Source organism: Salvelinus namaycush, chromosome 1, assembly GCF_016432855.1.
Source record: "Salvelinus namaycush isolate Seneca chromosome 1, SaNama_1.0, whole genome shotgun sequence".
NCBI classification, from domain to species: Eukaryota; Metazoa; Chordata; class Actinopteri; order Salmoniformes; family Salmonidae; genus Salvelinus; species Salvelinus namaycush.
This window is the reverse complement of record NC_052307.1, coordinates 57,681,685-57,694,314: the sequence shown is the minus strand read 5'-3', so window position 1 is coordinate 57,694,314 and position 12,630 is coordinate 57,681,685. Positions and strand designations below refer to the sequence as shown.

Sequence of the window (12,630 nt, the reverse complement as noted above, 5' to 3'; positions counted from 1 at the left end):
ACAGCATCACTGCTGTCTGTGTGGGGGGGGGGGGGGGGGGTATGGTGATGTCTCTTTCCCTAGTCAATGGTTCCTTTTTCTCAGCAGTGTGAAACACATACACACAAGCGTGACTCACACAGACAGTCCACTCGGAGGTGATGTGACATCTTCAAACACAGCTTTGTGTAATTCCACATTCAACTAGACTATCTGCGTTGACGGTGCTGCCTAAGTGAGGGACCTTTTCTCTCCCCTAGCTATCTGAAGGGAGCTGCCAGCTGCTGCTGTGAAGAGCACTTCTTAATTGTTTTCCGCTACAGCAATGCATCCTTTTATTTTGTTCACCTAGGAACATAAAATGGAGCTGTTATTTGCATATCTAATGACAATCGAAAAGCCAAGCTTCTTAAGGGGGGAAAAAATGTAAATCTGACCAATAACAGCAATGTTTGTAGATTTATTACATGCCTCCAGATAAATTTCTCTCTGATACCTATACATGAAATATCCCAATGGAGAGATATGCAAGCCATGTTTCTATAGAAAATACAGCTGTTGCTGTGTGTTTATTGCTGGATTGTCTACTTGGTTTAATATTCCTGCTTGCCACAGGGTACAGATTCTTGTTTTTAGTGCACTTGTGACATATTATTCAGTAGGACACACTTACAATGTATTCCAACAGAGAAAACTCTAACTGAAGTTGTCCATGACGCTTGGTCAAGCACTCAGAGTCTATTCTTTTGTTATTGAGATGTTGCACAGGTGGGCGTCTGCAGTCACAATGGTCTGACTTTATAAAGGTTGTTGCATTGCATGTCTCTCTTAGTGCTTCGTAATGTATGTCATGACTCATTGTACAGAACATGGGGGTATAGTCATCCAGAAGTGTACTGGTTAAACTTATCGTAGAATAAGATTCAATGATTTTACTGGAATTATTATTATGATAAATGTATAAATGCATTAGCCTATTGTCACGCTGATTGGTTGATAGGCTGTTCGATAGGCTGTTTGAGAAGGTTTGAATCCTAAGCAACCTGCTTACACATTGTTTAGTACAATAGACCGACATATGTAGCTACTGTAGTAGGTCAAAGCTGTGTGCTGGAAAATCTTGGCAGAACATTTAAAACATCGTTTTTGTGTTTAGTAGACATATGACTTAATAATAGTGTGTTTCATTGTTGACCATGTTCTGTGAAAAAGTTACAACAAAAAAAATATTTATATTTTATATTTTATTTCACCTTTATTTAACCAGGTAGGCTAGTTGAGAACAAGTTCTCATTTACAACTGTGACCTGGGCAAGATAAAGCAAAGCAGTGCGACAAAAACAACAACACAGAGTTACACATAAACAAACGTACAGTCAATAACCCAATAGAATTTTTTTTGAAAAATCTATGTACAGTGTGTGCAAATGTAGAAGAGTAGGGAGATAGGCAATAAATAGGCCATAGAGGTGAAATAACTACAATTTGCATTAACACTGGAGTGATAGATGTGCAGATGATGATGATGTGCAAGTAGAGATACTGGGGTGCAAAAGAGCAAGAGAGTAAGTAATAATATGGGGATGAAGTAGTTGGGTGTGCTATTTACAGATTGGCTGTGTACAGGTACAGTGATCTCTAAGCTGCTCTGACAGCTGATGTTTAAATTTCGAGAGAGAGATATAAGACTCCAGCTTCAGCGATTTTTGCAATTCATTCCAGTCATTGGCAGCAGAGAACTGTAAGGAAAGGCGGCCAAAGTAACTGTTGGCTTTGGGGATGATCAGTGAAATGTACCTGCTGGAGCACGTGCTACGGGTGGGTGTTGCTATGGTGACCAGTGAGCTGAGATAAGGCGGGGCTTTACATAGCAAAGACTTATAGATGACCTGGAGCCAGTGGGTTTGGCGTGACGAATATGTTACGAGGGCCAGCCAACGAGAGCATACAGGTCGCAGTAGTGGGTAGTATATGGGGCTTTGGTGACAAAATGGATGGCACTGTGATAGACTACATCCAGTGTGTGGAGTAGAGTGTTGGGGGCTATTTTGTAAATGACATCGCCAAAGTCGAGGGTATGTTTGGCAGCATGAGTGAAGGAGGCTTTGTCGCGAAATAGGAAGCCGATTCTAGATCTAATTTGGGATTGGAGATGCTTAATGTGAGTCTGGAAGGAGAGTTTACAGTCTAACCAAACACCTAGGTATTTGTAATTGTCCACATATTCTAGGTCAGAACCGTCCAGAGTAGTGATGCTAGTCTGGCGGGCGGGTGCGGGCAGCAATCGGTTGAAGAACATGCACTTAGTTTTACTAGCATTTAAAAGCAGTTGGAGTCCACAGAAGGAGTGTTGTATGGCATTGAAGCTCGTTTGCAGCTTTGTTAGCACAGTGTCTAAAGAAGGGCCAGATGTATACAGAATGGTGTCGTCTGCGTAGAGGTGGATCAGAGAATCACCAGCAGCAAGAGCGACATCATTGATATATACAGAGAAAGGAGTCCGCCCGAGAATTGAACCCTGTGGCACCCCCATAGAGACTGCCAGAGGTCCAGACAACAGGCCCTCCGATTTGACATACTGAACTCTATCTGAGAAGTAGTTGGTGAACCAGGCGAGGCAGTCATTTGAGAAGCCAAGGCTATTGAGTCTGCCGATAAGAATGCGGTGATTGACAGAGTCGAAAGCCTTGGCCAGATTGATGAAGACGGCTGCACAGTACTGTCTTTTATCGATGGCGGTTATGATATCGTTTAGGACCTCGAGCTTGGCTGAGGTGCACCCATGTCCAGCTCGGAAACCAGATTGCATAGTGGAGAAGGTACGGTGGGATTCAAAATGGTCGGTGATCTGTTTGTTAACTTGGCTTTCGAATATTTTAGAAAGGCAGGGCAGGAGGGATATAGGTCTATAACAGTTTGGGTCTAGAGTGTCTTACCCTTTGAAGAGGGGGATGACCGCGGCAGCTTTCCAATCTTTGGGGATCTCAGACGATACGAAAGAAAGGTTGAATAGGCTAGTAATAGGGGTTGCAACAATTTCGGCAGATCATTTTAGAAAGAGAGGGTCCAGATTGTCTAGCCCAGCTTATTCGTAGGGATCCAGATTTTACAGTTCTTTCTTTGGATTTGGTTGAAGGAGAAGCGGGGGGGGGGGGGGGGGGGGGGGGGCTTGGTCAAGTTGCTGCAGGGGGTGCTGAGATGTTGGCCGGGGTAGGGTTAGCCAGGTGGAAAGCATGGCCAGCCGTAGAAAAAAGCTTATTGAATTTATCGATTATCGTAGATATATCGGTGGTGACAGTGTTTCCTATCCTCAGTGCAGTGGGCAGGTTGGAGGAGGTGCTCTTATTCTCCATGGACTTTCCAGTGTCCCAAAACTTTTTGGAATTAGTGCTACAGGAAGCAAATTTCTGTTTGAAAAAGCTAGCCTTAACTTTCCTAACTGACTGAGTGTATTGGTTCCTGACTTCCCTGAAAGGTTGCATATCGCGGGGGCTATTCGATGCTAATGTAGAACGCCACAGGATGTTTTTGTGCTGGTCAAGGGCAGTCAAGTCTGGGGTGAACCAAGGGCTATATCTTTTCTTAGTTCTACGTTTTTTGAATGGGGCATGCTTATTTAAGATGGTGAGGAAAGCACTTTTGAAGAGCAACCAGGCATCCTCTGCTGACGGGATGAGGTCAATATCCTTCCAGGCCAGGTCGATTAGAAAGGCCTGCTCTCTGAATTGTTTTAGGGAGCGTTTGACAGTGATGAGGGGGGTCGTTTGACCGCGGAACTATTACGCACGCAGGCAATGAGGCAGTGATCGCTGAGATCCTGGTTGAAGACAGCAGAGGTGTATTTAGAGGGCAAGTTGGTCAGGATGATATCTAAGAGTGTGCCCATGGTTACGAATTTAGGGTTGTACCTGGTAGGTTCCTTGATCATTTGTGTGAGATTGAGGGCATCTAGCTTAGATTGTAGAATGGCCAGGGTGTTAAGCATGTCCCAGTTTAGGTCACCTAACAGTGCGAACTCTGAAGATAGATGGTATAATAATACTCTGTAAATTAGAGTAGGCCATCTCAACAGTCCAACATGAAGAACAGCAGCTCAAATGTCTAAGGCGCAATTCAGAGTCCAAAGCTGCGGATAGCTCGGTGGTCCATTGTGACATATCCATCTGACTTTTGCAACCACCGTCCGCTGGACGCACAGCCCGACCACGCACCTCCCCAACATTCCTAACCGACGTGGTGATGGTTAGAGAAATGGCTTGGGACGTGCCAAGAATTAGAAAAGTATTAAAGTTAATGGTCCAATATTCAAAAACACTGGTGTGTGGATGCGTATACGTTTTTTGGACTCCGATAAGCACTTACCACGTAACAATGTGTTGCTTGTTGTGGTGTCATTAACAATATCACATTGCATGTTGTACTGGAGAATGAGATGCCCATCTTCAATATTCTAGCTAATTCATTCAGTTGTTCAATAATTAAAAAACAAAAGAATGTTGAAATGTGAATTACAAACCCAAGCAGCGCCATCTGGACAGCAATAACAATCTATCATAACGAAATTATGCATCAAATTAGACTTGCTACAGGTTCCATCTGTACCTTGTGAAATCAATCTCATTCTGATTTGAGTAGGTCAGCTGCGTGAAAAAATAAAACAATTTGCTCCTTGATTATTGTTGTTTTGTTCTGGCTTCTCCCCCGGCTTCTGGTGTATATATTTAGGCTCATAGGTAGGCTAATCATACTGTGGAGGAGGTTAAAGCTAAAACCTACCCCCGTTTAGAACACCGTACGGCATCCATCTCCTAATGAATTTATACTGCTATGGCTTCTTTGTCTCTGCACTCTACATAATGCAGAGGTTTCTGCTTGGGCTTAGACCTTTTTACACAGATTCTCAGAGAATGCATATGGAATAGGCTATACGATGGATAGAGATACTTATTGTGTCAAGTGCCTTGACTTTACTTTATAGTTAAATATTTTTTATAGCACACTTGTGAAGACGTCAGTAGCAGATTGATTGGCTCAGTGTGGGAAATTGTAAGAAATTAAATGAACAGTGGGAATGACTCTATAGGGATAGTTTCTTACATAACAAAGGTTATTCCCTCACTATAGCAGGTAAGGCCTTTAAATGTACTCCAGAATCATTTTTTCTCAGCAGGCGGGCAGCCTGAAATACACCCTCCTCACAAACACACACACATGGACACACGCACGCACGGACACACACACACACACACACACACACACACACACTACAAATTCCTCACGCACACACGCGCACACATGCACGCACACACACACACATACACATTACACCCTCCTCACACACCACACCCGCACGCGCGTGCGCACACACACACACACACACAAACACACACACACTCACTCACAAACAACATATTTTCATGGATGAGCACATCTAATTGCATTGGCCTCTTAGACTAAAGGTAGCCGAGTCATTTGCTCTGTGATCTTTTTGCCTTTGAATTAATCTTGTGAAACAATAGTCTGGCTCAACAATAACACAATGGCCGCCATTTCTTCCTCTTCTCTTCCTCCATAGGGTTCTGCATTGAGTGGTTGCACCATTCAAGACAGTGGATCTGACTAATTATTGTACCTCTCATTGGTGGAGTAGTGTGGTTCTCACTGAGGACATTTTTGTCAGATTTGATTAAAATGGTACTTTCATGGGATAGACTGCAGGGAAAATTGTCCCCAAGAATAGCTAAGTGTATCATATATCATGCATCGAGCCATCTGTTCCTTAAATTCCAAATGTTATTGCAATATTTAGAATTACAGATTATTCATGTAGGTGTAATTAACAAATGAAATCTTCCTAATGAAAAAGTGTCTATATAAATTGCTAGACTTTTAGCTCAGAATCAAGTAACTACATTAAGTAATTCCTTAGTGTAGCCTTAAGGTAAAGTGGAATATACTTTATATACATATGATGCAATGAGCAATGTGGACATCGTATCTGACCCTTTATCTGATTGTGATCCGATCATATGAGACAAAATGGATGGCATTGTGATAGACTACATCCAGTTTGTGGAGTAGAGTGTTGGGGGCTATTTTGTAAATGACATCGCCGAAGTCAAGGATCGGTAGGATAGTCAGTTTTACAAGGGTATGTTTGGCAGTATGAGTGAAGGAGGCTTTGTCGCGAAATAGGAAGCCGATTCTAGATCTAATTTTGGATTGGAGATGCTTAATGTGAGTCTGGAAGGAGAGTTAACAGTCTAACCAGACACCTAGGTATTTGTAGTTGTCCACATATTCTAGGTCAGAACCGTCCAGAGTAGTGATGCTAGTCTGGCGGGCGGGTGCGGGCAGCAATCGGTTTAAGAACATGCACTTAGTTTTACTAGCATTTAAAAGCAGTTGGAGGCCACAGAAGGAGTTTTGTATGACGTTGAAGCTCGTTTGGAGCTTTGTTAGCACAGTGTCTAAAGAAGGGCCAGATGTATACAGAATGGTGTCGTCTGCGTAGAGGTGGATCAGAGAATCACCAGCAGCAAGAGCGACATCATTGATATATACAGAGAAAGGAGTCGGCCCGAGAATTGAACCCTGTGGCACCCCCATAGAGACTGCCAGAGGTCCAAACAACAGGCCCTCCGATTTGACACACTGAACTCTATCTGAGAAGTAGTTGGTGAACCAGGCGAGGCAGTCATTTGAGAAGCCAAGGCTATTGAGTCTGCCGATAAGAATGCGGTGATTGACAGAGTCGAAAGCCTTGGCCAGGCTGATGAAGACGGCTGCACAGTACTCATATGATCCGATCATATGAGAACTAGTAAATAGTAATTCAACTAGGAAATAGTAATTCTCATTATCATACCAGCTGTAAACCGGGTTTCAGTCTGTTCACACTTGCTCACATGTTGCGTTGCATACAGTTGTAGTCGGAAGTTTACATACACCTTAGCCAAATACATTTAAACTCAGTTTTTCACAACTCCTGACCTTGAATCCTAGTAAAAATTCCCTGTCTTAGGTCAGTTAGGATCACCACTTTATTTTAAGAATGTGAAATGTCAGAATAATAGTAGAGAGAATGATTTATTTCAGCTTTTATTTATTTTATCACATTCCCAAGGGGTCAGACTGTCACGCCCTGACCATAGAGAGCTTTTTATTCTCTATGTTGGTTAGGTCGGGGTGTGACTAGGGTGGGTCATCTAGGTGTTTATATGTCTATTTTGTCCTGTTATGGATCCCAATCAGAGACAACGATAAACAGCTGCCTCTGATTGGAAACCACAACAGGATCATATTTAGGGAGCCATTTCCCCTTTGTGCTTTGTGGGATCTTGTCTATGTATAGTTGCCTGTGAGCACTATTTCTAGCTTCACGTTTTGTTTGTTCGTTTTGTTCTTTAAAGTTTTCTATTCCAAAATAAAGGATAGAAACATACCACACTGCATCTAGGTCTACTCCTTATGACAAACGTGACACAGACGTTTACATACACTCAATTAGTATTTGGTAGCATTGCCTTTAAATTGTTTAACTTTGTTCAAACATTTCGGGTAGCCTTCCACAAGCTTCCCACAAAAAGTTGGGTGAATTTTGGCCCATTCCTCCTGACAGAGCTGGTGTAACTGAGTCAGGTTTGTAGGCCTCCTTGCTCGCACACGCTTTTTCAGTTCTGCCCACAAATGTTCTAGAGGATTGAGGTCAGGGTTTTGTGATGGCCACTCCAATACCTTGACTTTGTTGTCCTTAAGCCATTTTGCCACAACTTTGGAAGTATGCTTGGGGTCATTGTCCATTTGGAAGACCCATTTGCGACCAAGATTTAACTTCCTGATTGATGTCTTGAGATGTTGCTTCAATATATCCACATATTTTCCATCCTCATGATGCCATCTATTTTGTGAAATGCACGTCCCTCCTGCAGCAAAGCAGCAAAACAACATGATGCTGCCAGCCCCGTGCTTCACGGTTGGGATGGTGTTCTTCGGCTGCATGCATCCACCTTTTTCCTCCAAACATAGCGATGGTCATTATGGCCAAACAGTTCTATTTTTGTTTCATCAGACCAGAGGACATTTCTCCAAAAAGTACGATCTTTGTCCCCATGTGCAGTTGCAAAACCGTAGTCTGGCTTTTTTTAAGGCGGTTTTGGAGTAGGGGTTTCTTCCTTGCTGAGCGGCCTTTCAGGTTATGTCGATATAGGACTTGTTTTACTGTGGATATAGATACTTTTTTACCTGTTTCCTCCAGCATCTTCACAAGGTCCTATGCTGTTGTTATGGGATTGATTTGCACTTTTCGCACCAAAGTATGTTCATCTCTAAGAGACAGAACGCGTCTCCTTCCTGAGCGGTATGCCGGCTGCGTGGTCCCATGGTGTTTATACTTGCATACTATTGTTTGTACAGATGAACGTGGTACATTCATGCGTTTGTTAAAACAAAGAGGCACTGAGTTTGAAGGTAGGCCTTGAAATACATCCACAGGTACACCTTCAATTGACTCAAATAATGTAAATTAGCCTCTCAGAAGCTTCTAAAGCCATGACATAATTTTTCTGGCATTTTCCAAGCTGTTTAAAGACACAGTCAACTTAGTGTATGTAAACTTCTGACCAACTGGAATTGTGATACAGTGAATTATTAGTGAAGTAATCTGTCTGTAAACAATTGTTGGAAAAGTAGATGTCCTCACCGACTTGCCAAAACTATAGTTTGTTAACAAGAAATTTGTGCAGTGGTTGAAAAACGGATTTTAATGACTCCATCCTAAGTGTATGTAAACTTCCACCTTCAACTGTATCAGTTGGCTACCCACACACAGATAGCCCACATCCTCATTTTTAGGGAAAAAAAGCAAGTACTTTTGGATGAATTTCACCACACAAATCAGCATATAAGGATTTAAGCTTCCGGGGCGAACAGCACAAAGAAACCCTGCCTAATTGAGCCTTGCGATGAGATTCAGATGGGGAACTGCTCTGACATGCTAGACGCCAGCTGACACCCAGTCTTACAGGGTGACAGGGCCCCCTCTCCCTCATACTCCCTCTCCCTGCAGAGAGGAGCAGTACATGCCTTTTCCACCACTTGCCCTGACAAGGAGCAAAATCATTAATTTGCCATGTAGGGCTTAACGCCACACTTAAGTGTGGAGCCTGAGGCCGAGGGGAATGAGATGTTCCTCATTAGGATGCACTATTGTTCCTCCGATTGCTATAAAAGCTCATCTTGAGTATGGAGTGACATATTTTCTCCTGAGCTTGACAGTAAAAGCAGCCCCATGTGGCAGTGATTGGGGGTACAGTGGGAAGAGGGTATGATTCCCCTCATTGTGCATTGAGATTCATGAAGCAGTGAACTATAATGCAGGCCAATAAGCGTGATGTCTGAGTTCTTACATGCAGAGGGGTTTCTAATAAACATAGATAAATAGATGCGCGATGGGAAGTCCGGATATGTGAGCAGTTTTCATTATCATGCAAGGCTGCGGTTGTAACATTGCTATTGGGTTATTTTCCACTCGTTAATCTACTTATGCTTATTTAGTGCAGACTTGGTCTTAAGTGCAGTTTGAGGGTTTGAGTGGTTGAGTGTCTGTACCATATAACGTTATCGTTGCAATTGCAAACGTGGACAGAACAGTTTGTAATGAACACAAAACGGTTAAGGTTAAGTGTTCCCAGAATGTCATTGTTTGCCGGTGCAGTTTTGTTGCCTTGCTAACTTGGATAATGATAGACAGCCTTGTCAGCCCCTTTTCTTTAATTCTCCTCTCTGATGATCACTTGTGCATTGTGGTGTAAAGATCATCTACAAGAGGGAAAGAGGCACCATTTACACTGGACAGTTTGCACTGTATCTAGAAACATTCTGGTGAGAGTAGGTTTCTCACTGCTTACTATACATACATGTATTCATATGATGGGGGGGCGACTGATATTTATTTTTGTTCCATGATTAGTATAATTGATCAAATTATGCAAGGAAGACTTCATACCGTGTATGATTTTTCTTTGCCAGCTTTGTATTTTAACACAGACAAGCACACACACTTGCACGCACGCACACACACACACACACACACACACACACACACACACACACACACACACACACACACACACACACACACACACACACACACACACACACACACACACACATAGAGATAGCCTCCAAGTAAACTGACAGACATTCATTTGGGCTCATTTAAGGGTTTTGTAGTGTGTGGAATGATGTGAAGCTGTTGTGTTAATGAGCCACATCTTTCATGTGAAACGATGGCACAATTAGGAAAAGAAAAGTGCAAGGTGTGACAATTTAAGTGAATGTGCTTTGTCAGTGTCTGTGAACAGCACCTTTGAGACAGTATATGCATAAAACGGGTTTATAAAACAATCATGGAGGCTTTATAGAGGTCTGGATTTTTGTACACACATTTTACCGTGTTACTCTGTCCCCAAACATGGTCTCAAAGGAATACCTCTGGCAAATTTCAGGGCAGAAAATGAAATGGAAGTTGCTGAATAGGATGTTCTGGTGCAAGATCTTTACAAAAATACAAATTAGAAAGAGCACCGCTTCTGGCCATGTTTCAGACCGATGCTGAACATTGTCCAATTTGCAAATGTTCTACTTTATGATCCCATCCCCCCTGCAATCCTTAGTCACTTACCTTTGGGATCAAGTTCCTAATATAAGGATAGAATAAAACCAGCCATATCCGCTCCTCATTTGAAAAAAAAACTGTCTCTTACCTTGGAGCTCCATTTCTGTTATCATCTTATTCCTTATGAAATCTCTTTAGTCGTTTGAAACATGAAAAGGGTTGTCTGTACTTGAATCCGCTAATGTTCACACAATGTGTGCTCGCTTGCCAGACGGCAGTGTCAAAGACCTTGACAGGTGACTCTATACATAGGCAGTGGTAGAAAAAGTACCCAAATCTCATACTTGAGTAAAAGTAAAGATACTTTAATAGAAAATGACTCAAGTAAAAGTGAATGTCACCCAGTAAAATATTGAGTAAAAGTCTTACTTTTTAAATAAACGTAAGTATCAAAAGTAAATGTAATATCTAAAATTTACATCAAACCAGAATGCACAATCTTCTTGTTTTTTTTAATGTATGGATAGCCAGGGGCACACTCCAACACTCAGACATAATTTACAAACAAAGCATTTGTGTTTAGTGAGTCCTCCAGATCAGATGCAGTAGGGATGGCCAGATATGTTCTCTTGATAAGTGTGTGAATTAGACAATTTTCCTATCCTGCTAAGCATTCAAAATGTAAATAGTACTTTTGGGGGTCAGGTAAAATGTATGGAGTACAAAGTACATTTAGTAAAACTAGTAAAAGTTGTCAAAAATATAAATAGTAAGGTGAAGTACAGATACCCCCAAAAATGACTTAAGTAGTACTTTAAAGTATTTTTACTTAAGTACTTTACACCACTGTACATATAGGCAATGAAAGTGTTTGATGTTGGTTAGAACAAAAACCTCTGGCCATAGAGTATTTTTCACACTAATGTGTGCTGGCATTACTATTTGTATACTGTGCTTCATGATAAGATAATAAAGCAGACATGACCCACTTTCTATTGTGTATCAGTTGACCATAGGTTTTGTTCTCAGTGGGCCTCAGTTATCAATATATACAAAGAAAAATGTTTATGACTACGCCAGTTGCGCCAACATTGGTTTTCAACATTCATAAAACTCTTATCAGTTAACTTAAAGATTATGCCAATGATATAAGAATACATTGTGAAACTTAACAATTCATTCCTTTTTTTCAGCTACACACAGATTTGGATGTTGGCAGCACACCAATAAAGTATGTCCTGGCTGGCGAAGGGGCGGGTACCATCTTTGCCATCAATGAGATTACGGGAGATATTCATGCCATGAAGAGACTGGACAGAGAGGAGAAGGCAGAGTACACTCTTACAGCACAAGTCACTAACAGAGACACCGATCAACCCCTGGAACCGCCCTCGGAGTTCATCATAAAAGTGCAGGATATCAACGACAATCCGCCACAGTTCGTTGAAGGCCCCTACCGGGCCTCTGTCCCAGAGATGTCTCAAGTGGGTAAGTCAAGTGAAGGCCTTCACTTCTCTTTCTGCAGGCATACAAACTCATCTCTACATCATTTGAGAATATAATCTTTATGTGTAATTGTAGGGTATTTAGGTAACTATTGTGATATTTAATAAGCTATTTTTTGGGGATGTATAGTGATGACAACATTGGACGTCATTATAATACAAACATAGAACAGATTTTTGCCTGACTTTTCAATTACGGTTTACCATCATGAATTCCATGTTGTCATATTAAATATGGTCCTCAGCGTTGAGTAGTACCAATTCCTGCAAGGGGATACCATATAGAGTACCAGTCAAAAGTTGTATTAAATAGATGTTTTCCCCTCGTCAATCTACACACAATAACCTATAATGACAAAGCAAAAACAAGTTTTTATAAAGTTTAGCAAATTTATAAATATAACCCCCCAGAAATATCACATTTATATAGGTATTCAGACCCTTTATTCTGTACTTTGTGGAACCTCCTTTGGCAGCGATTACAGCCTCAAGTCTTCTTGGCTATGATGCTACAAGCTTGGCACACCT

The 12,630-nt window shown here is 41.7% G+C and overlaps 1 protein-coding gene across 1 annotated transcript in view; it reads left to right on the top strand.

Annotated features, from left to right (window-relative positions):
- LOC120055959 (cadherin-8-like) overlaps nt 1-12,630 on the top strand; it is a 78,628-nt gene that overhangs the window by 19,679 nt on the left and 46,319 nt on the right. Inside the window, exon 2 of the mRNA XM_039004039.1 lies at nt 11,791-12,085. Within this exon, the coding sequence (XP_038859967.1) occupies nt 11,791-12,085 (295 nt within the window). The remainder of the gene's footprint in view (nt 1-11,790; nt 12,086-12,630) is intronic.